This window comes from Polypterus senegalus, chromosome 1 (genome assembly GCF_016835505.1).
Source record: "Polypterus senegalus isolate Bchr_013 chromosome 1, ASM1683550v1, whole genome shotgun sequence".
Classification (NCBI taxonomy): domain Eukaryota; kingdom Metazoa; phylum Chordata; class Cladistia; order Polypteriformes; family Polypteridae; genus Polypterus; species Polypterus senegalus.
The window spans coordinates 136,549,364-136,573,889 of record NC_053154.1 but is presented as its reverse complement, the minus strand read 5'-3'; the positions used below and the strand labels follow the sequence as shown (position 1 = coordinate 136,573,889).

At 38.9% G+C, this 24,526-nt stretch overlaps 1 protein-coding gene across 6 annotated transcripts in view; it reads left to right on the top strand.

Annotated features, from left to right (window-relative positions):
• The window catches only part of LOC120532652 (inactive N-acetylated-alpha-linked acidic dipeptidase-like protein 2), a 2,009,486-nt gene that overhangs the window by 1,888,216 nt on the left and 96,744 nt on the right, over positions 1 to 24,526 (top strand). For all 6 annotated transcript variants that reach the window (XM_039758865.1, XM_039758875.1, XM_039758892.1 and 3 more), the window contains one exon: positions 2,565 to 2,658. In XM_039758865.1, coding sequence (XP_039614799.1) covers positions 2,565 to 2,658 — 94 coding nt within the window. The remainder of the gene's footprint in view (positions 1 to 2,564; positions 2,659 to 24,526) is intronic.

Sequence of the window (24,526 nt, the reverse complement as noted above, 5' to 3'; positions counted from 1 at the left end):
TGTGCTCATTCATACACTTGCAGTTTAGTTTTCTAACTTAATCAGAGCATAATCAAAACATAACATTTCTTCATCCTGATTAATTCATGCAATAAGATAGCTGCACACTTACCCAGCAACAGCACCAAGCACAAGGTACAAAGAAACACTGGAAGGGGCACCAGTCCAACATATGCCCTGCTTATACACACACCAACACTGGGCAAGATTAGAGGCATGAATCTCGTAATTCAGAGTTATGGAAGAGCAAAACATATCTCAGTAGCATCTTGTGTGATGCAGGAATCAGCCATGGACAGGTTCCCAGGCTATCACTGGACCCACTCAGGGCACCCATCTACACTTTTACTCACACAAGGCCAATTTATAAAAGTCAGTAAATCTAATATACATATCTTCATAATGTAGGGGGAAAACCAGCATATCCACCCAGAGGAAACTCCACAAATTGGGAGAACAAGTAAACTCTATAAAAACGTAACTGGACAGGGATCTGAATCTAGTCTCCTGTAGTGAACAGTACACTTAAGTATACCAGCAAAATATAGTAGAGGGAATGGTGGATACAGTAGATTGTCCCAGCAATCTGTTTTGGTGGCATGTGATGGGCCATTTCCCTTTGTAAGGAATAATTATTGGTGGTGTCACATTTTTACCAATACATTTGTGTGTTTATTTATACAATAGGACAGTAATACAATGTTTCATTCGTTGACTGTGGTCTGTGCCTAAAATGAATTAAATGGTTAAGGTATACAAATGAAGGAGGGAGAACACAGCAGGGATAGATGAAGGAGGTGGATGTGAAATTAATTTGCAGATGTGATGTTGTGGTTAAGGCTTTGCACTTCAAACAATGAGGTTGTGGGTTCAAGTCCTGCAACTGACACTGTGTGACCATGAGCAAGTCACTTGACCCGCCTGTGCTCCAACTGGAAAACAAAAAGAAATGTAACCAATTGTATCATAAATGTTGTAAGTTGCCTTGGATAAAGGTGTCAGTCAAATATATTATTAACCCTTACCCTTTTTTTCATTTTCTGTATGTTTGTGTGTGTGTTTCTATATGTAACATGGTTTATCCCCTTTTTGAGGTATGTATGTTCTGGTTACAGCTCTGATGGTTTCATGTTATCACTATATAGGCTAAGGCCCTAAAGTATAACATAAGGGTATCTGTAATGATGAATGCATAAGACTGGACCTTCTCTATCTTGACCTTTTCACACTCTTTCATCATGTTCATATTCTAGTCTCTTTCTTCATTTGTTGTTGTCATATAATAATCTAATTCTCTTGTCATTTTATTTCTACTGATGTTTAGTGTCTGGTTTTTTATTTACCTCATTTCTTCTTTCATAACCTTCCCAACAGTCCCCCTTACCAAATTATCTTTGTCTTTATTTCTGAGAGTTCAACTTTTCTAGAATGTGCCCAACATTTTGCCATTTAAATTTCACATAATGTGTTTTTAAGTGTATTGTTTTATTTGAATGATGAATCAATGTGAAATTCCCAGTAGTAATTTTCAATGTTAGAATTTCTTCAAAGAATAATGCAGAATTTTCAAGTGAATGTGAACTTTTAGTATTAGATAAAAAAGAGAAAAGAAACAAAAAACTGATGGCCACTTGTCAGTATCCTGGGGACATAGTTAACTGTCGGTTTGTATAACTGAGAACTCCAGTGCTTTTTATGTTTTTTTTTTTTTTTGGCCCTGCTATTTTTTTTCAAAGGTGCTGTTTTTGGTTCTTGGTGAAGGTCAGACATCACATTTATTTTGAACGTATAAAAGGGCAAACAGTCGGGCATCATCTGTGGGTTTCTCTCCTGATATTCCCAAGGCAGACATCTTTGCCTACTTTTTAGCTTTACGCAGGGGAGCCAGGAGTGACTAGGCTGGTTTGTATTAACTTCATCTTCCGTGGCACTTCTGGAACTTGCAGTTCTCATATAAATCATAACCATGATAATCAGATATGTTTCTCATTTTTTTCAGCTGAACAAAATGAAGCATGTGTGGAAAATGTAAACAGACATGCTGAGATAATATCAGATAATACATGTTTGTTATTAACAATGAGAAGGAGTTGCATTTTGCCTTATGTGTGAAACTTATAACATGAGATATATATCTTGCCTGAAGATGGGGCCTGAGCTGCCTCGAAAGCCTGCATATTGTAATCTTTTTAGTTACCCAATAAAAGGTGTCATTTTTCTTGACTTCTTAATGAAAACCATAAGAGGACAATCACAATTGCTTGGCCAGCATTTGGTAAAATTTTGTGATCTTCAAAAACGTTATATTCCTTCTGATTGCCCAATATATGGGTGCTTAATGTGCATAATGCTAGGTGAATACTATAATAATATTGGGTATATTTAGGTGTTGAGCATAAGAAAGTATGACAGATTTCAAAGTTCAGCTGTAATTGTTAATTGGTGTGTCAAAGTCCACAGTGGCACTAATAAAACTTGAAGAAGTTCCCGTTGTGTGTCCTTATGCTAGCATGAGGCCCAGAAGCTAAAATGTATTCCTTACTTGTCTTTATGTTTTAATTCAGTTAACAGGTGAAGTTATTCTCAGAATGGCCAGTGAGCCTGTACTCCCCTTCTCTGCCTTGGACATGGCCCTGGATATTCAAAATAAACTGAAAGGTTAGCTTTTGTTTTTCTTATTCCGTTCAAAAGGTTATGTCTCTTTCATGTATTTTGTGAAGTAGGTAGGCAAAAAAAATAATTAAAGACTATTTCATTTCATTTTAAATTATTTAGTTTCCCTAGAAACACCCCATCTCATTCTAACGAATATGCCAACCAAGAGCCATATTCTCTTAAAATTAAAACATATTTGGAACTCGACAGCATACACATTATGAGTATTATAGAATTAAGTGGCATCTGCAAGTGAAGCTAAGTGTCCCTATTTTGTGTAAATGTATCTTTCTTTCTACAAGTTGATTTTTCCAAAACCATGTTTAGTGTTTCCACATACAGTCAACCCTCGTTTATCGCGGTTAATCCGTTCCAGACTCTGCCGCGATAAATGAATTTCCGCGAAGTAGAAACCATATGTTTGTATGGTTATTTTTATATATTTTAAGCCCTTATAAACTCTCCCACACTGTTAACATTATTAGAGCCCTCTAGACATGAAATAACACCCTTTAGTCAAACGTTTAAACTGTGCTTCATTACAAGACAGAGATGGCAGTTCTTTCTCACAATTAAAAGAATGCAAACATATCTTCAAAGGAGCACCGTGAAGAGCAGATAATGTCAGAGAGAACGCTCGCTAAGAAAAGCAAACAATCAAAAAATCAATACCTGCTTTTAAGTATACAGAAGCACCGCGATAAAGCAGCATTTTGTAGAGGAGCGTCCTATCTTCTAGGCAAACAGCCACTGCGTAAACAGCCCCCTCTGCTCACACCCCCTCCGTCAGGCAGAGAGAGACGGAGAGAAGCAAACAAAACAAGCGCCACGCGGGAAGCATATCTTTTAGCATTGAGGAGTTTTAGTTAATATGTAATACATGCTCTGATTGGGTAGCTTCTAAGCCATCTGCCAATAGCGTCCTTTGTATGAAATCAACTGGGCAATCAAACTGAGGAAGCATGTAACCTAAATTAAAAGACCCATTGTCCGCAGAAAGCGGGGAACCAACGAAAAATCCGTGATATATATTTAGATGTGCTTACATTTAAAATCCGCGATAGAGTGAAGCCACGAAAGTCGAAGCGCGATATAGCGAGGGATTACTGTACTGTAGACCAGGTCTTAGTTGATTTTCACTCATTCACAGTGCACCATTTCACAGGCTTCCAAGTTAAAACAAATACAAGCTGGCATTAGCCAGCAATTTTGTCATTTACATGCTTATTTACTGATTGTCGTATATGGGTTTGACTCAGCACTTCTCAACCTGTGGGCCGCAATCCCATCGGGGGTCGAATGACGATTTACCAGGGGTCGCGTAAGACCATTGGAAATATGGGTTTTGTCTATTCTAATGTGTAATACTTGTTATTGTACACATTTTTTCCATTGGTAGTTACTAGTTTTTTACTATAATTGTCATTCAAGGATAGATGTTGCAGCCAGTTGAATCAGAATAATTTCAAATGTTTTAATTGTCGTAACTTTATTATTTTTAACTGTTTACTCTACTGTACATCGAAAAGGTTATCGTCACGCCGTTGCGGGGATTTACGCACTTCTTCTTCCATTTCCAACAACATATCTTTGCAAAACAGGGTTTTCCAGCTTGTTGGTTATCAAGTCTAAATACAGAAGTAGACTTGTTGCAGAAGATGATCTTCGTTGTGCTCTTGCAAAGACTGCCCTGAGAATTTCTGATCTGGTGAGAAAGAAGCAGCCTCAACATTCGCACTGACGTTGGCTTTTTACGCGTATTGTTGCAACAATTTTGTAGTAATGTAGTTTACTGTTGTTATATTAAGACGGTTACCCCTGCTACGCCACCATACTTTTCACATTTTCACATAAGTTTACAACATGAATACGATGAATACAGTTCAATACACAATGAAGAAAAACAAATAAACGTAAGTCATAAAGACAAAATTTCATTTATTTGTAATTAGAAATAAATATTTCACAATATATAATTACATATTGTTTTTGTTATTAATCACTACAGTTTAATTATGTTCAATTTGTAACAATGAAAATACATGCTGCATATCAGATATTTATATTACGATTCATAACAGTAGCAATATTACAGTTATGAAGTAGCAACGAAAATAATTTTATGGTTGGGGTCGCCACAGCATGGGACATTGTATTGAAGGGTTGTGGCACTAGAAAGGTTGAGAACCGCTGGTTTGACTGAAGGGGAGCAATAAATGAGAATTTTCATTTGTTTGTCCAGTGTTTCTCAAATGGCTTCTCTCAATCAGGAGCAGCAGTAGTCCACCCCAATTGTTAAGCTCCTCATGGACTATGAACTAATCAAGCTTACGGAGTTTTTTTGTTCATTTGGTGCCCACAGTCTCATTCATTCATAGAGTTGGCAGCCAACTGCTTTGTTACTCGCAGCTCTGATTACCTCAACAAGGTGTTGTAGATTCAGTCTGGATGAGTGAGCTATTGAATGAAGATGGAATCATTTGATTTTTTTCAGCAACTATTTAGGCTTTTGCATCAGCGCACAGAGTAAGCTGATGATCAAGGAGAACAGATGTATTAAAGCTGCAAAGTGGTGGCCCAAAACCTGAATGGAAAAATTAGACTATTTTATGGAATAAGGTAGATCACTTTCACACTTCTGGGTTCACTTGCTGGGATCTGACATATCACAACAGTGTCTGAAACCAAGTCGAAGTGTTTTTGTAGTGTACCGTTTTGTTCTACTTCATAACAAAAAAAACCCTATCTTAGAGTTTCATGTTAATCAAGGTAGCTCTTTTGTATGTAGTCTGCATTTTACAAAGAAAACCTACCTTCTGTTTGTATGTCATAAGCATCTCAAAATGATTTTTGGCACGTTGTTTCTGATGTGCCACTCAAAACGCAAGAGACGGACACGGAAAAAGTGTGTGACACTGACATGTTGACACACCGCAATTATGCACATCCTCCTTCATCAGGTATGCTTACATGTTTTAATATTATTTTTAATATAATCCTTTCTAAAACTCCACTGTACCTCTTAAGTGACTAACAAAGAATCAGCAATCAAACGCTAATATAAATCTAATACTAATTTTCAGTACTTATACTCAGTAACAGAAATTATTACAACCTCATTGAATAAACATCAAAGCACGAATATCTCTGACATCTGCATCTTAGCACTACCTTCATATTCAACACGTTTAATATTAGTCACATATAAAGCACAAAAGAAAATGAAAATGAAAATTGCTCCATTCATAAATTAGCATGACATATGATGCTAGTTAGCAAAATAGTATTAAACAAGAGAACACTTAACTTTGCAGTTGAAAAGATCAATTTCGCCAAAATATTTGTATCCTTTTTCAAGCTTTTTAGATGGCATGTTGCACTCCACTAATTTTGTAACATATGCCATGGTCAGTTCGGAAGATTTTTGAAAGAACAGCTGAACAACAGTCCTGATTTCTCCCTTGTGTCTACCGACCACCATTCAACAGGAAGTTGATTATCCCAGCAAGCAACTGGCAGGAAGTTGTCATAGATTGATACCAATGAACATGGTCTATTGATATACATAGTATTTCTGGAAATATTGTTTCAAATACAGTCTTGTGTATGCAGCAGTCATATATTTTTACCTTCATAGAGGCTTCTTTCCAAAGTTAAATTAAACATACAACTTTACTTTTACACTAGAGGCTTGCATTATTTAACACTTCCTTAATGTTTTTTCACTTTAGGCACCAGTAGTTGACTTTAATTACCTATACTATTTCACATGGGAGTGAAGTGGGAAAAAATGTTTGATCTTGAAAAATTTAGCCTCAGCATATACAAGCAGGTCTGATTTTGATTATTGGAACTGTATCAGAATGTATATCCATGTACATTTTTTCCATTAATATAGAAGGTTAAATTTAAGTAAATGCACTAAATATGCCAAACAATGCAAGTTTAGTTGTCAAAACACTCTAAATATTTATTTAGGTACAAATGAGTAAAGGTTTAAGCTTTACAACTTGAAGTTATACTGAAATATTTCTCTTGACTACTGCTACAAATTTTGAAAGGCATTGCCCCCATTTGGGAGATTTTTAGGGACTTGAGAAGGGAGGAGAGAGAGAAAGAGAGATTGCCATTGATCAAGAAATGTTGTCTAAGTGCTAGTGCTGTGTATGAATGGTCTTGAAGCTTCATCAAGTTGGTGCTTTGCTATCTCCTACCCAAGTTATTTTTCTTTTCCCACTTATGAAGTAACGTTACACATCTGATGTGCTGTTTTCTGTTACCTCACTGAATCTACACAAAATCATCACCAACCTTTTGCCAGATGGGTAGTGACACCACAGCACCTTCAAACCTCTGCTGACAATGAGGAGATTGTCATGCAACAGTATCCCAAGGTCTGGTTCCAGGTGCGGGTCTTGGTATCTCTTTCAAGTTTTTTTAGTTTCATGGCCGAAAAGTTTTGGATTTCATTTTCTTGCTTTTTGTCAAAGACACATGCTTCCTGAAAAGTGCTTGTTATTCATAATGCATTTGCTTCCACTTACTTTAAAAAATAGGTGATTAAAGCACACTTAAAAGAATGGACAAGATTCATTTGGCTGATTTCACTTCACTAGAGCAAATATATATGGAAGGAACAGAAGGCATATGATGAAAGCAACATTCTCTGGTTCAAATGAGTGAAGACAGGAATAGTCAACTGTCAGTCCATACTGAATTTCAAAGGTTCCACTGCTCAGCTGATGGGACTACCTTCTGTGAAGGCCCAATGGCTGGATTGACTGGCAGTAGAGCATAGACTTAAAACACCACCCAGTAAGCAGCTAGCATCAGAAGATGTATTAGCTATTATATAATTTTATCTAATCCTTTGATTTAAAAAGGTTAATTAATTTACAAATGAACCAAACATGGAGTGTCACAACTAACATGTACATAACTTCTATCACCAATACAGTTTAAATATTCTACCACCTTTTTCTCCTCCATGCTGGAGATTTCCAGAACTAAGTATATTTCATAAATAGCATTCTGTTTTTCTATTTTCTACTCCTCTGCTCTCTGTTGCAGTTTAAAGTGTGCTTGTTGTTTTACGATGCATTTATCTTTACGTTAAGATCTTATTTCTTTTATAAGATAAACACTTTTATATACAGGTGGAATTACAACTTGTAAAACTTTATACAGAGATTGGGGGGAATTACACATCTTATAAAGCCAAAAGTCACGTAATCATTTTGCCATCTAAACTTTATGGAACATGCAGCCATAAGCTGCCACTAATACAAAACAACAATGTTTATGTGAAATATATTGTAATTATTCATACAAATAAATAAGAGACAGTGACCATGTAAAATACACAAGTACACATTTAACAATTCTGTTTGTAAAAGTAATATGCTTACGTTTTTTCCGTTCTCACACTTTCTATCACTTACTTCTAATAACAATAAGTGGGATTCAATAAAAAGAAATACAGAGATAATGCTGAATAAGAACAGATACATTAATTAATGATGGCATAGTTGCAGCACAGCCTCTCGGAAGGTGATACAACATGAAAGACTATTCTGTACTTGCTCACTGATAGATAGATAGATAGATAGATAGATAGATAGATAGATAGATAGATAGATAGATAGATAGATAGATAGATAGATAGATAGATAGATAGATAGATATTATAGTTTTATTTGCCACAAAGAAAACGTAGGTAATGTAATTCAGAAGATTACTGAATAACAATGTCTTTCAAGTTTCTTCTGGGGAAAAAAAACAAGACAGCAGGCTGCTGCAGAATGCTTTCTACAATTCAGGAACATAAATAGCTGATTACACCTTATACAGTGTAGGACTACACTAAAGCAGCTTGGAAAAACAATGAGCTGGCTGACTGCTTTAGACTGCTTAGATTTTGCTTGGAGTAATACTTTTACAAATTTTAATTTGCAATTTAGACATGTTCAGTCAAAAACAACACATGCAAAGTTCACTTTTGTTTACTGGAGTTGCTATGTAAAATGCATCACGAGCAGCAAACACATGATGAATGTGCATTTCACCTGGAGATTTATTGCAGTGTTTCTTATATGGTAATGTCCACACTTTGGAGCTGCTGGGAATTAAGTAACTTAGAATAATCAAAATGTATCTGGGGATGTCAGAGCATGAGTCACCTCAGGAGAGAGTTGGTTTGGGCACAATAGCTAATTTATTTGGCATGTCAGATGCTTTCGCTTTTTCCTGCACTGTTGATCCATTGAAGATAAGTGTACAAGTAAGATGCAACTGCAAAGGAAAGATATAGACCAGGGGTGGGCAAAGTCATTCCTGGAGGGCCACAGTGGCTGCAAGTTTTTGTTCCAACCCAGTTGCTTAATAAGAAGTGCTTGTTGCTAAAGTAACACTTCTGCCTCATTTTAGTTATTTCGCTCGTTAAGATTTTGAACACTTATTGCTTATTTTAGTCTTAAACAGCTGTAGTCTTGGTTTTTATTAATTACTCCATATTAGCAGTCAGATGGAAATGACAAAAGAAACCAGCATTTCTCCATTTAGCTCATTTCCATTTACACCTGTGTGTGTTTATCATTCATTTTTTGGTTTAATTAAATACTTGGGAGGAAAGCCAAGAGAAAAAAGTGAATGACTGAGAATTACTCATCTGTTTTAGACTTCAAATCATTTGATTGATATCCTTAGAAAGAAAAAAAAATCTAGGATATGAGAATGACCTGACATGGCAGAGTTAAAGCACGAACAAGCCATGAAAATAAATAATTGACAAGGATTTTTTTTTTAATTAAGCAACTGGGTTGGAACAAAAACCTGCAGCCACTATGGCCCTCCAGGACTGACTTTGCCCACCCCTGATATAGACAGTATGCTATATAGATGTGTATGTAAAGGTAAATATATATATGTTGTATATGTCTGTAAACAATTTAAAGCGCAAACTGCAGAGCCATATTGGTCATGCCTTATTGATTATCTGCACTTGCTGTACTTGCTTCTTAAACCAATTTACCAGTAGTAACACAAGCAGGTGGAACGAGAACCTCAAATTTCTGGAAATGCAAACGTTTCTGCCTCTCCAAGGTTATGATCCATGAAGAGGTGTGCATAAGAATCATAAACAGTTCCTTTTTCATGTCCTTTATGTGTTATGTCTGGTTTGGTTTAAGGCCTTGCTATTTTATGTGTCCCTGTTTATAGATCAAATAAGGTGATGCGTAGTTCCTCTATAAAATACAAGAGGTCAGTTAACCAGATAATGAAAGAATATAGATGAAAACCTCACCTCTTTCAATAAGTTGTCCCATCATGTTACTACACCACCATAACTATTTATCAATTTTAAAACATTCAGAAATTTTTAAAAATTCTATGGAGTTGTGGTACTTTCTAACATTAAAAGAAATGGTTTAAATCACCGTGGTGCTGTGCCTTTCAGTTCACCTCAATTCGTGAAAACCAATTCCTCTATAAAACTAGCCACCCAGTTGCTTAATTTATTGTACCCCTCTATTCTGGCAGCAGCTTCCTCCCACCTACTCTTGTTGAACTACCTACAGACATTTTGCTCAGGATGATTTAATAGAAGATAATTTGTTTCGCCGGATTTATTGATTGGCCTCTACTGATCCAAGTTTCAAAGCAAGTGACCTTGCTATTTTGTGTTTGGAAATTAAAAAAGTAAGTCCTTCACTGTGTGTGTATGTGCGTGTGTGTGTGTGTGTGTGTGTGTGTGCGTTAGTCTGTGGCTGGGTTTATATCTAAATTGAACTGTCCCTTAGCAATCAATTTTTTTAATGTGGCTTCCTAAGAGACCAAAAGGGCAAAGGATCCACATAAAAGAGAAATTTATGTCATTTTGCTCATACACTGCAGAACTTTAAAACAAAAATTCATGAAATAGTAGATTCTATGATAGATTTCAAAGATACAATTTTCAAGTTTGGCTCTGCCATATTATTGAGTAACTTACTTGGCCTTGATAGATCTGTTTATTTTTCAGGAGATGACTGCTATTTTAGCTGATAGTGCCCCTGCAATACATAATAAACTGAAAAATCCAAATAGTTTAAAATCTTAGTAAACTGCTGACATATCTAGTAAGCAGCTATTATTTCCTAGAGATAAAAATGTATGTACAGCAGCGTATGTTCTGATTTACCTGTATTTAACCTGTAAAACCTGAAAAAACATGTGGTCATTCATAAGTAGCAATATCGGGTATTCATATTTATTGATCATTCTGAAGCCTCTGAAAACCAATTCAGAGTCAGTTGGTGATAAAGCTTGTTCTGACAGCATTAGATGCAAGACAAGGGACGACTTTAGATGGGCTCCTACCTATCACTTGGACACTCACATGGAAACGTCAATGAATTGAACACACACACGTTTGGGATGTGCAGAAGTAACCAAAGAAAAAGCCACACAAACACAATACGAACAATGCACACTCAACACAGACAGCGACCAAGTGAAGGATTCAAGCCCCATGAAGTTGGTGCTTACCATTGATTTATCAAATTATAAGAAAAACAAATCCCAGCTATTTCTAGGCTGTACGAGTCTAGTCTAGTCTCAGTAGTAGTCTAGTCTATTTCTAGTCTAGTCTCATATTTTTGGCTGGTGTCTGATGGTTAGATGCCATTTCGTGACTACCTCTGAAGGCCGGCAGTCAATCAAATCAGTATGTTTCAAATGTAATGTAATTTTTTTTATGTTCTACCAAAACTACTCACTATTAAAGGTGTAATCAAAGATTACTTAGATACTCATATCTCAGGTTTTCTCATCATATTCAAGGACTGGTGACTAGGCAGTGGCAATGCGCATTGATGGAACTTGCACTGCATTACATTAAAAAGTGATAGAAACTTGTGAAAACAGGTGAAAAATGGACACTAGAAAAAGGCCAGTACTAGGCATAAACCCAGAGAAACTGTTGAAAAGGATAAATCGTCCAAAACTGAAAGTTCAAAGAAATGTCGGCCGCACTCATAGAATGCGATTAAAGACAGGAGACTCCAAAGAATAAGAGATTAATGAGATTGAAAATAGATCACTGAGTCTTGTTTGGTTAGCAAGTCACTCACACATCTTTTTCGTTCGACTCTTTAAAGCTGATACAGAATCTATTTAAACGACCAGTAGTGGACGGGTGTATCCTCAGCCTGGATCTAATTGCTGGGACAGACTGACTGTACAAAAGCACTGACAAACTGAATGAAGGCTCATTAGGAAGGGCACACTGAGGCTTCAGAACAGTCAGAAGGCCACCTTTACAGATAGGTCACAAGCTAGGACATGCGGCATAGACTGCAGTGCTGGGAATCTGCTATTAGAGAGTTTTATGTAAGTGTTATGAACCTGAAGGGAACTCTATACAGAGCAAATAGAAAAGCAGAGTGGAGTTGAAATAACAGCCACCCTAAAAACAAAAGCAAAAAAAGACACCTCTGATATGCCACCTGTATAAGCTTGCTAATACTGGCACATATTGGCATTTACAAACTGAAATATGATGAACATAAATCTTTATACTGTTGATGCAGACTTACTCTTAAAACACACATGATCTGCCAAAGCTTAGATTTCCTGGGGAATGGCCTATTAGTTTGGTGCAGTTGTTATATTTAGCCGCAATAAATTGTTTCCCTGAGGCCTGATTTAAGATTGGATAAGAGAAATGGATAGGACACCTCGCCAGCAGGGACTTAGATTTCAACAAGCATCGGGGGATAGCAGTAAATACGTCTGTTGTACAAGAAAGAATTTCAATAGTCCTTTTAAACTGAAACTCCCTCAGCTCTTCTCTGATTTAGCCTTGTCCAAATGTAAAAACCCTTGCCAAAAATCTTTCAACTCGTAACATTTATTAACTCATAAAATAATTAATAAGTGGAACTTTACAGATTACTATGCTGCTTTCTAAGGACAAAGCCTAAAATAAGTGAATAAATTGGCTCACTTACAAGGAGGAGGCCAAACTTATTGTGGAAATGCATCAAACACAACACATGAGAAGGAGTAATAATTTGACTTCAACATGAAGAAGAAGGTGGCTCTGAAAGAAAGACAAGACAACGCTTTGTGGTGTCCCTGAAATTAATCAGCCACGCTTTGGAAAATTATTTTAAAAAAAAAACATAAAATTAGAATATGTATTTGAGCGCTTAAAAATATGTGATAAATGAGGCAGCCATGCATTTCATGATCTTTTTTAAAATCCTGTAATTAAAAATAAACATAGTCACTAATCAGTGACACAAGAACAACAAAAGCAACTTACCAGCACTTCATAGGAAGGACTTTCAGAAGTCAAAGTTCTACTTAATATATAACAATAAATAAAGCCACAGAGGGTGCAGCATTTGGGCCTGCTATGCTAGAGTTACAGGGGCCTGTGTTCAGTTCCCAGCTCATCATCTTTTTGGAGTTTATACATTCTCACTTTGTCCATGTCAGTTTTCACTTTGAATTTCATTTTCCACTCCCAACCCATATTTGATAGTTCTTTTAAACTGAACTTCACTCAGCTTTCATTGTACACGTTTGATGAACTGGGACGTTAACATTTTTCTGATACAAATCAGTGCACACTGGCATCCTGTCCAGGGTTGTTTCCAATTTCATAACCAGTCTTGCCAGGATGTGCACAAATAAAGGAAAAAGTAAGTTCAAAAAATGAATAAATGGATGGACAATTATACTCTACACTAAATATGACACTTCCTGTTGTTCTTACATTATCTTTTTTTATTGTGCCATCATGGACATGCAGTGCTTAGCAGTAACATGTCCTGGGTTAAACGTTACATCAAGTTCTTGCCCATGTGGGGTTTACATGCTCTTCCCATGTCAGAAAGGTTTTCCACACACATTCTCAATTAGGTGTTATGTTAGGTTAATTGTTGATTCTCCTTATGTGGTTATTATACTTGAGTGGCCCCACCAATCGACTGGCCCCCTGCTTCATTAATTGTCAGGATGGGATTTCCTGCCCCCGTGACCATGATTTGGATAAAGAGGAATGATGAAAGTTATGTTATGTTAAGTTTATTTTTAATCCTACCACATTTAACGTGACAGGTCCTTCCTTATCCTTTGATAAATCTTATAGAATGTCAAATTATTTCTACAAGATTAATCTTGAGGTTGCAGTTTCTGTGAAAAATGAAATAACACCATTGGCTTGTCAGATTTTTTTAGCCCCAGCGAACTAAGCTAATACAGTTGATGAACCTTGTATACTCTATAAATAATAATACAGTATTTGTCAGACAAAAAGACAATGCTGTTAGACTTGAAGCCACAAGGCTACAAGTTGAAATTCTGCCATTTGTTTATTGCATGATTGTGATCAAATCACCTTGTCTGTGCGAGCTACAACTGAAAGAATGTTGTATCACATGGGAAATGTTCAAAATGTTGTAAGGGGTTTTGGGACTGTGTTCACCAAATGTTGTACTGAACTGATTATAAATTGATTGCTTGACAAATTTATAACACTGACCTGCAAAAAAAAATAATGATGATGATGATAATTCATTCCTATCAAATATTTTAGGTGTTCTTTATAGATTTGATGGCGCTGAATCTAAATATGGCAAAGGAATTGCTCTATCATATCCAGTTTTTAAGATTTAAATTTAAAAAAAATATTCTTAGTAAAATAATGTTTTTTAAATGAATTATGCAGACTTATAAATTATACATTACACATATCACTGTCATATCTGTTCATTTGAGAGACATCCTGGTGGACCTTCTCCCTCGTGTTCATCAGAGACCACTCCCATTTTCTCGGGGGAAACAATCTGAATGAGAGAGTAGAAAAAACTGTGGGTTTTTAAAGGCATGTTGCACCAAAGAGCTAGATAAGAAGAAAGGAATTCCAAAACAAGTTCCTCATGGCTTTATACCTTTATATTCCCACGAAAATGTGGCACTCCCTTTTTTACTTCCATAAAGGAAGGGTGTCTTCTTTTACCATTTGCTTACCAGTTACCTGGTCAAGACAATGGGTGGATCAGTCCAACCGTTGCATATTTCTGTGAAAATCATTTAAACAACAACTTTCTCTCTTCTGGACAATAAACAGGCATCATTCTAACCTTCTAAACTAGGGGTTCTCAAACTCGGTCCCCCTGTGGCCCCAGGTTTTTTTTCTAACCTGCTAATATTTTTAATTGGCCTGCTGGGCTAAATAAGTAAACTGTTATTTCCTAGATTCTGTGTTTTGGGAACAATGAAGAAATTAGAAAGCTAGGTTTGGTTAATATATATATATATACATATATATATATATATACATATACATATATACATATATATATATATATATATATATATATATATATATATATATATATATATATATATATATATATATATATATATATATATATATATATATATATATATATATATATATATATATTTTAATATATATATTATTTTAAAAAATCTTGGGTCGAGATGTGATCATCTCGGAGAGACACTTTGAAATCCCTTGAGACTACTTGCACGTCATGCCCTGCTTACAAACAATTTCTCTGAGACTGTAACGTCCTGTGAGACAAAAGGACAGCTGCTGTACAGGCTTTTAAATGATCGACGCGCAACATGACATGCAGATCACGTAGCTCGGCACAAGCAGCTGATCCGTCCACATCTCCTTAGTGTGTGTTTAGCCCCCCCCACTTCACAACGTGAGCGGCAGAGATGCGAAGTGGCTAGCGTGAAGCGCACCCACAGGGGGAGAGGAGGGGGTGGAGGGGTTGTGGAATGGGCGAGCAAAGTGAGTAGGAAGCCCCTAGTATTATTAAAGAAAATCATGAGATGAGATGAGACTTTATCAAAGAGATTTTTTCAGGTCCCGTGAGACAAGACAAGACAAGACCCTGCTCTCAACCATTTCAGGTTAACAGCCCACCCCCACATTCCTCTCACGTCTCATTTGTGTGAATGCTTTTGTCAGACACACTTCCTGCACTCTTACCTCTAATTCGTGTGATTACTTTTGTCACCTCTCATTTGTATAATGCTTTTGTCAGATGCACATCCAGCGCTTTCAGCTCATAAATTTTTATGTTTTCCTCCTTGCTTGGCTTTAAAGTTTAAGTCAGGGACTTGTAGATCGTCTAATTCATGTTGTCATCAGGGAAAAGCTGTGTTTCTTTCCAATGAAGAGGCGTATCTGCGAGAATTAAAAATGTGTTATTTGGTGAAAGTGAAATCCACAAACACTACAGGCAAAATATCTAGATTTACAATAATCTGTTCATGATCGCATCATTCAATGCTCAAAACGTATATATATTTACACGATTCTGGACCATACGCTATGAGAATCTGTGGTCCCGCAAAAATTACAGCTACTATGAATTTAATTTCAAAGAAACCACAATTTAGTCAGGATTATATTATTATGATCACGGAGAAGTGATGCAAAATAGAATTGAAAGAGTTAAACGATCGGACGTATTAGAAATTCAATTCCCATGAAAATAACAATCTGTTAAAATTTACATCTGCTTACCCATACACGCGCCCGTCAGGGGGTTGGCGAGTGAAGCAAACAGGGGGCAGAGCCCCCTAGTATATATTTATTATAATGTACTAAGTTGTTATATGGAAATAATGTATCTTTTTTTCTTTTTAACAATATTTTCATCTTGATTTTCATTCTACTTTTCTAGGTGTTCTAATTGTTTAAGTAATCCATTATTTACTAATTAGTGGGTCTGATGCTAAAGTAGTTGCAGCCTTTCATGATTCAGTGTTGTTGTTGTTGTTGTTGTTGTTGTTGTTGTTGATTCAGTGTTGTTTGCCTGGGAGTCTGCTCTGCTTGTTTTTTAATTGTCATTATTAAGATACAATGAAGGGAGCAAACTGCACAGAGAAAAATATCATGAAATTAAAAAGAGTTAAGCATTTAAATCTATAGCAAAAACATAAGTATTTTTAAATCTATACTAAAAAAAGGCAAAGCCCTCACTGACTCACTCACTTACTCACTCACTCACTGACTCACTCATCACTAATTCTCCAACTTCCCGTGTAGGTGGAAGGCTGAAATTTGGCAGGCTCATTCCTTACAGCTTACTTACAAAAGTTGAGCAGGTTTCATTTCGAAATTCTACACGTAACAGTCATAACGGTCGACAATGTCCGCCATGTTGAACTTTCTTATTTATGGCCCCATCTTCACGAAATTTGGTAGGCGGCTTCCCTGTGCTAACCGAAACCGATGTACGTACTTATTTCGATGGTATAACGCCACTGTCGGCCGCCATATTGAACTTTCCAACATCACTAATTTTCCAACTTCCCGTGTAGGTAGAAGGCTGACCCCATCTTCACGAAATTTGGTAGGTGGCTTCCCTGCGCTAACCAAAACCGATGTACGTACTTATTTCGGTGGTATGACGCCACTATTGGCCGCAATATTGAACTTTCCAATGTCACTAATTCTCCAACTTCACGTGTAGGTAGAAGACTGAAATTTGGCAGGCTCATTCCTTACAGCTTACTTACAAAAGTTAAGCAAGTTTCATTTCAAAAGTCTACGCATAACGGTCATAACGGTTGACAACGTTCGCCATGTTGAACTTTCTTATTTATGGCCCCATCTTCACGAAATTTGGTAGGTGGCTTCCCTGCGCTAACCGAAACCAATTTACATACTTATTTCAGTGGTATGAAGCCACTGTCGGCCGCCATATTAAACTTTCCAGCGTCACTAATTCTCCAACTTCCCGTGTAGGTAGGAGGCTGAAATTTGGTACTTATTTCGGTGGTATGATGCCACTGTTGGCCGCCATATTGAACTTTTCAACGGTCTTTGTTACTTATGGGCCCATCTTCAAGAAATTTAGTACGTCGTTCCCAACGCTAACTGAATCCTACTTACGTACATATATACGTCTATATATATATATATATATACTAGCAAAATACCCGCGCTTCACAGGGGAGAAGTAGTGTGTTAAAGAAGCAATGAAAAAGAAAAGGAAACATTTTGAAAATAACGTAACATGATTGTCAATGTAATTGTTTTGTCACTGTTGTGAGTGATGAGTGTTGCTGTCATATATATATATACATATATATATATATATAAATATATATATATATATATATTTACACACACACACACATAAACATATATATATACATATCTATACATATACACATATATATACACACACACATATACACATACATATACATACACACATACATACATACACACACATATATACACACAAATACATATATATATACATACACACACACATATATAAACATATATATACATATACATACATATCTACATATATACACACACAGCTATTTCGTATCAGTGCAAAACGCTGCTTGTTAAAACGGATAACTCCCGCTCTTACGTGCAAGTCTGCGTGGATATTATGAACTATCATATTTGTTCAAGTTCTATTTAAATTTTAAATAGAAGGAATTTTTAATTAGTCGACAGAAATATCTTTGGTAGGAATGGTAAAAACAGACAGGAATATTATTCCTGAATAAATCAACTCAAACATTAAACAACTTATAATATTTTGCTCTCCATAAAAATATATCCTGTCTAAATTAGAGTTAAGTTAGAAATAAAGTAACCGTTAAAAGAACAAACATTCAAATTTCTTTACTCTTATGTAATTTTATATAAAAAATAAACTTAGATTTTAAATATCCCAAAAGATTTTGCTCTCCATAAAAATATATCCTGTCAAAATTATACAAATTCTAATATGAATATGCTGCGTAACAAAACCTGGAAATATAAATAAAATGTGTTCCTTTCAACAATAACAAATCAAATCATTCAGTTGTCTTTGCTCATATGTCATTTTAGAGCTGGACGCCTGGCATCTTTTTTGGCAACAAGTTTGTTTATGTTTGGTGTGAGGTTCTGTGTTGTGGAGATTCTCAGGATGGATTGCAGGTGCTCATCAGTGAGGCGACTCCTGTGTGCTGTTTTGTTAGTCTTTATCACTGAGAAGAGCTTCTCACACAGATATGTGCTACCAAACATGCACAAGGTTCGAGCCGCATGTAGACGGACTTTTTTTGTTCTTCAAAGACACCAAAGCGCCGTGCAAACTCAGTGAGGGCTTTGCCGTTTATTAGTATAGATATATATATAGATAGATATATATATATAGAGATAGATAGATAGATAGATATATATATATATATATATATATATATATATATATATATATATATATATATATACAGTATATACTAATAACAGGCAAAGCCCTCACTGACTCACTCACTCATCACTAATTCTCCAACTTCCCGTGTAGGTAGAAGGCTGAAATTTGCCAGGCTCATTCCTTACAGCTTACTTACAAATGTTGGGCAGGTTTCATTTCGAAATTCTGCGCGTAATGGTCAGAACTGGAACCTATTTTTCTCCATATACTGTAATGGACTTTAGCTCGATGGCCGTGGGGGGCGGAGCTGCGTGTCACATCGTTACACCTCCCACGTAATCATGTGAACTGACTGTGAATGTAGTATGTAGAAAAGAAGGAAGAGCTCCCAAAGAGCGCTGAAGAAAACGCATACACGCTTATTCATAAGTGCAGCTATTGCGGAAACAAAGCACGGTGTAAACCGTAAGTTTAAATTAAGTTTATGGACACGCTCCCGCTGCCGTTTGTCATGCCTTCGTCGAATACTTTATTTGCGAGATACAAGTTTAATGAGAAGACACGAGGTATAAACGAGACTTTGGATCACTTTGTAACGGAGTTAAAATTGCTGTAGCGAGAAAGTTTTAAGTGCCGTTTCTTAGCTAACATTAAATAAAGCCATGGACATCGCAACATCACACAAGAGAGCAGTTCACATGAACTGACTGAACGTAGTACGAGTGATCACTTCCATGCATCAAACCTGTTCAAAAAACGCATTATACAATTGACAAGGTAGGAAAAGAATATGCTCCGAGCTGAGCTCCACAGCTAACGCTGTCTTGCGGAAGCAACTTCGTCACGCTGCCACCAAATACCAAGAAAAATCCACAAGTTAATACACACGCTGTCTCTAGAGTTTCTCCACACTCAATGTATTCCTCGCATCCCCGTTATACCCTCTGATCTCCCATTTCAATTCAGATGCCTCCACTTTCCAGTAAGGCTCTGTTGCGCGATGACAAGTAATATGTCTCAGGGACAGACCCTACAAAAGGTTGCCATTGATTTCAGGCAAGATTGTTTTTCTCCTGGACAACTATCCGTTGCATTCTCAAGAGTGAGCTTGCGCAGCTTCGTCATATTACAACCAGAGTGCTGAACTGACAACGTGATATATTAAGAGAACTATAATAATCATAATAAACGAACAATAAAATAGCGGAGAACCCGTGGATTAAATAAAAAGTCAGCTTCCTTGGCGAAGCAAGGAAAAAACGATGGCCTTATATGTCGTTCGTTTATAAAACAGCGGAGAAGCTGTGTAAAGGCTGTTTCACAAAAAACCAGTGGAGCGCCTTATATGAGCAGGCAGTCAGCTAAAGAAGGAAATCAATAAATATCTATAATCGTAATAAACAAACAAAAAATAGCGTACAAGCCGCGGATTAAATAAAGGAAATGGGTACCTGAACAGTAAAGTAAGTCTCGAATAGCTACACAGTAACTATAACAATCGTAATAAACGAACAATAAAACAGTACAGAACCGTGAAGCAAGGAGAAACGATGGCCTTATATGGTGTTTGTTTATAAAGCAGCGGAGAAGCTGTGTGAAGGCAGCTACACAAAAAAACAGCAGAGCGCCACACTCTGAATGTATTCCTCGCATCACCGTTATACCCTCTGATCTCCCATTTCAATTCAAATGCCTCAAATTTCCAGTAAGGCTCTGCTTTACGATGACAATTAATAAGTCTCAGGGACAGACCCTACAAAAGGTTGCCATTGATTTGAGGCGAGATTGCTTTTCTCCTGGCCAACTATACGTTGCATTCTCAAGAGTAAGCTCATTGTACAACTTGGTCATATTACACCCGGAGTGCTGAACTGACAACTTGGTATACAAAGAGATCCTTAACAGATAGTTATTGGTATATTTTCCCTCAGTTTAAAAAGGTTTTCTTTTCTTCTTAATAAAAATTTAAAAGCAGTACTTCATCGCTGAGAAGTGTGATGATTTTGCTATATACAGTATATATTGTAGCGACCTGTGGTCGAGTCTTGAAGTTTTTAAAGCCGTGCACCTCTCCCAAGCTGTCGGCTAGCGGATTGCCAGCGTTATGCATGCAGCTTTACCCAGCTCTTCAAGTAGCGAGCACTCGTGTCCCATACACCGCACGACTACGAGTGTCTCGGCAGCACGCAGGTTCTTAAGTAACGAGCACTCGTGTCCCATACACCACACGACTCCGAGTGTCTCGGCATTAATTGCTAGATAAAATCTTAGCAATGAATAACAGCTCTGTCCTGTTGTATCTCTTTATTCACAGATAGCCAGTAAACAAAGCTCAACATTATTGCACTGCCATGGTCAAGGTCATGCACGAAGACACATTTCACATAACCGGTACTTTTTACAAAATAAATAACCCCGGACGGCGATGACCCAAACCCACCCAACTAATTGAACACAAACACAACAATTATTTACAAGTTAAGACATTAATAAATACAACAGGAAAAACATTATAAAAAGCAGTGAACGTACAACCTTCCCATAATGCATCACTCCGGCAGCGCTGACTGCCGGGTCGCTACATAGCCCCCTCCCAAGAGGGTTTAGTGTCCTCACAACCCTAGTCGTTACATTCAAAGTCTAATAAATATCCCGGTCGGCGACGAACACGCTTTGGCCTGCTTGACTCGCCACTACTCGTGTCAGGTTCAGTCCGGAGACTTTCAATGTCTGTCTCGACACCGAGTGTGGAGGTTGGAGAGCCACTTTGAGTTCCAATTCCTTCTGGTGCTGGGGCCAATGGGTGGTATGGTGCTAAACGATCTTTATGTAGCACCACCCGTCTGCCCCCTCCAGGCATTCGGACTCGAAAAACAACTTCCGAAATCATGTCCAGAATTTCTCCCGGTCCCTGCCAATGGTGTGTCAGTTTTGGGGACAACCCCGTTTCCTTTGTGGGCAAAAGACCCACACTTTGTCCCCTTGCTTGAAAGTTGGACCATGAGCCCGAATGTCATATGCCCGTTTCTGACGGGCTCCAGCTCCTAGTGCCTCCCTGGCCAGTTGATGCACGGTGTTCAGCCGCTTTTAATCGCCGGAAATAGTCCGTCTCGTGACCGCCAACAAGCTCAGGTTCAGGGGGCGAGCCAAACACCAAGTCCACCGGCGTGCGCATCTCTCTTCCGAACATCAGCCCGCCGGTGTGCACTGACTCGATTCCTGAACGGCCGCCCTATACGCCCACAAGACCAGAGGCAAATGTTGGTCCCAGTCTCTCTGGTGTTGACTAGTGAGGATGGCAAGTTGGGCGCCAGGGTGCGGTTAAACCGTTCGACCAGTCCATCGCTTTGAGGGTGAAGGGGAGTGGTTCGGGTCTTCTTCACCCCCAGCCGCTGACACACCTCTTTAAACAAACGGCTCTCGAAGTTCCGCCCTTGATCGCTGTGCAGTTCATTTGCACCCAATCGAGTGAACATTTCATCCAGCAATTTTTGGCGGCTGTGGAGGCACTTTGATCTGAATGGCATATCGCCTCCGCCATTTAGTAAAGTAGTCCATCGCCACCAAAACAAAACGATTTCCTGCCTCGGTGATAGGGAAAGGACCCAGTACATCTACCCCAATCCTCTCCATGGGAGCCCGGACAAGATACTGTTGTAGTGGCGCGTGAGAGCGCGGCCAGGTCCTTTCTGCGCCGTACAAACGTCACAGCAGTGGACGTGCATCTCCGCATCTTGTCGACATCCGGGCCAATAGAATCGCTGCCGCAGCCGACGCACTGTCTTTGCATTTCCAAAGTGCCCAGATCCAGCTGCTCCATGAACCCAACGGAGGACCGTGTATGCGTAAAGCCTGGGGAACCAGAAGTTGCAAACGGTCAGTACCCCCTTGGTGCCTGCCATCTTCTGTAGATCACACCATCGCAACTCCAGGCTGCCCCACTGCGAATGTAACAACTTGAGTTCCGCCCCTGGGAAGACACGGTTTGCCAATCGGGCATTCCTGGGTCTCCAGCCAACCCCTTACCTCCTCTAGCACTTGGTCGCCTGCTTGTAGTTGCCGTAACTGGTCGATGGTGAATGGTTCCCCTGCTCCATCAGTGTCCTCTAGCCCGGCTGCTGATGATGATGGTCCCATACCCTTTCTTCTTGCCGGCGGCAATATCGACAGTCGTCGAGGACGCATGGTCGCCTGGAGAGGGCATCAGCATTTGCATGCTGCCGTCCTGGTCGGTGTTGCACCTCGAAATCATACTCCTGAAGTATTTCTATCCACCTTGCCACCTGGCCCTCAGGTTGCCGGAAGTTTAACAGCCATGTAAGGCTAGCATGGTCAGTTCGAATTGTAAACTTAGTGCCCAAAAGGTAAGGCTTGAAGTGTCGTACTGCCAGATCACTGCCAATAGCTCCGCCGGTAACGCAGTAATTTTTCTCCGGTCGACTGAGGCTGCAGCTATAGTAGGCCACCACTCTCTCTCGGTCTCCCCCCTCTGGGAGAGTACTGCGCCAACCCCCACATTACTAGCGTCAGTGTCCAAAATAAAGGGTTGGTTGGGGTCAGGGTAAGCCAGGACAGGTGCACTGGTAAGAGCAGCTTTTAGTTGTTGAAAAGCGGCGGCGCAGTCCTCCGTCCACCCAAACTGTTGGCCCTTCTCGTCAGCTGGTGCAAGGGGCTAGCAATGGTTGCAAAGTTTCTCACGAATCTCCGGTAGTATGAGGCTAAGCCCAGAAAGCTCCGCAGCTCGGTGATGTTGGCTGGTGGGGGCCAGTTGCTCACGGCAGTCACCTTCACTGGGTCGGTAGCCACTCCACTCTCGCTAACCACATGTCCCAGAAACTGAGTCTGTCGGGAGAGGAGGTTACATTTGGGGGTTCAACCGCAACCCGGCGCTACGAACGGCTGTCAAGACTTCCCTTAAATTGTGGACAGCCTGATCAAAGTCTCTGGCATGGATTAAAAGATCGTCCAGATAGACCACACATCGGGTTCGGGGAATGTCTTTTAGGACCCGCTCCATCAGTCTTTCAAAGGTGGCCGGTGGGTTACACAGTCCAAACGGCATCACCTTGAATTGCCACAGCCCTTTGTCCTATGGTGAATGCGGTTTTGTGTCGGTCCTCTGGTGCCAGTTCCACTTGCCAATACCCACTGCGCAAGTCCAGGTGCTGAACCAACAGGATCCAGCCACATAATCCAATGCATCATCGATGCGTGGCAGTGGGTATGAGTCTTTTCGAGTGACTTCGCTTAACCTCCGAAAGTCCACACAGGGGCGCCAACCCCCGCTTTCTTCCGTACCATGACCATTGGTGCAGCCCAGGGGCTGTCCGGCTCAATAACGTCGTTGGCTGCCATCTCACAAATCATTTCCTCGGCAGCTTGACGCCGCAAGAGGCAATCGGTGGGGGCGCAAACGAATGGGAGCGGCATGGCCAGTGTCTATGTGGTGTTTCACTAAATTCGTTCTAGTACAGTCCTCCTCTCGAGCCGCAAAATGTCCACAAAGTCTCTCAATAGTTGTTGAAGTTGCTCCTGCTGTGGCGTTCAGATGTTCCCCACTTCGACGCCCAATTCCTCTACAGCGCAACTGTCTCAGCTGATGGGTGGTCGCGTGAGGAAAACCGTTGGGAAGCACTGGTCTGAGCTGCAACATTCTCCTGGGGTCC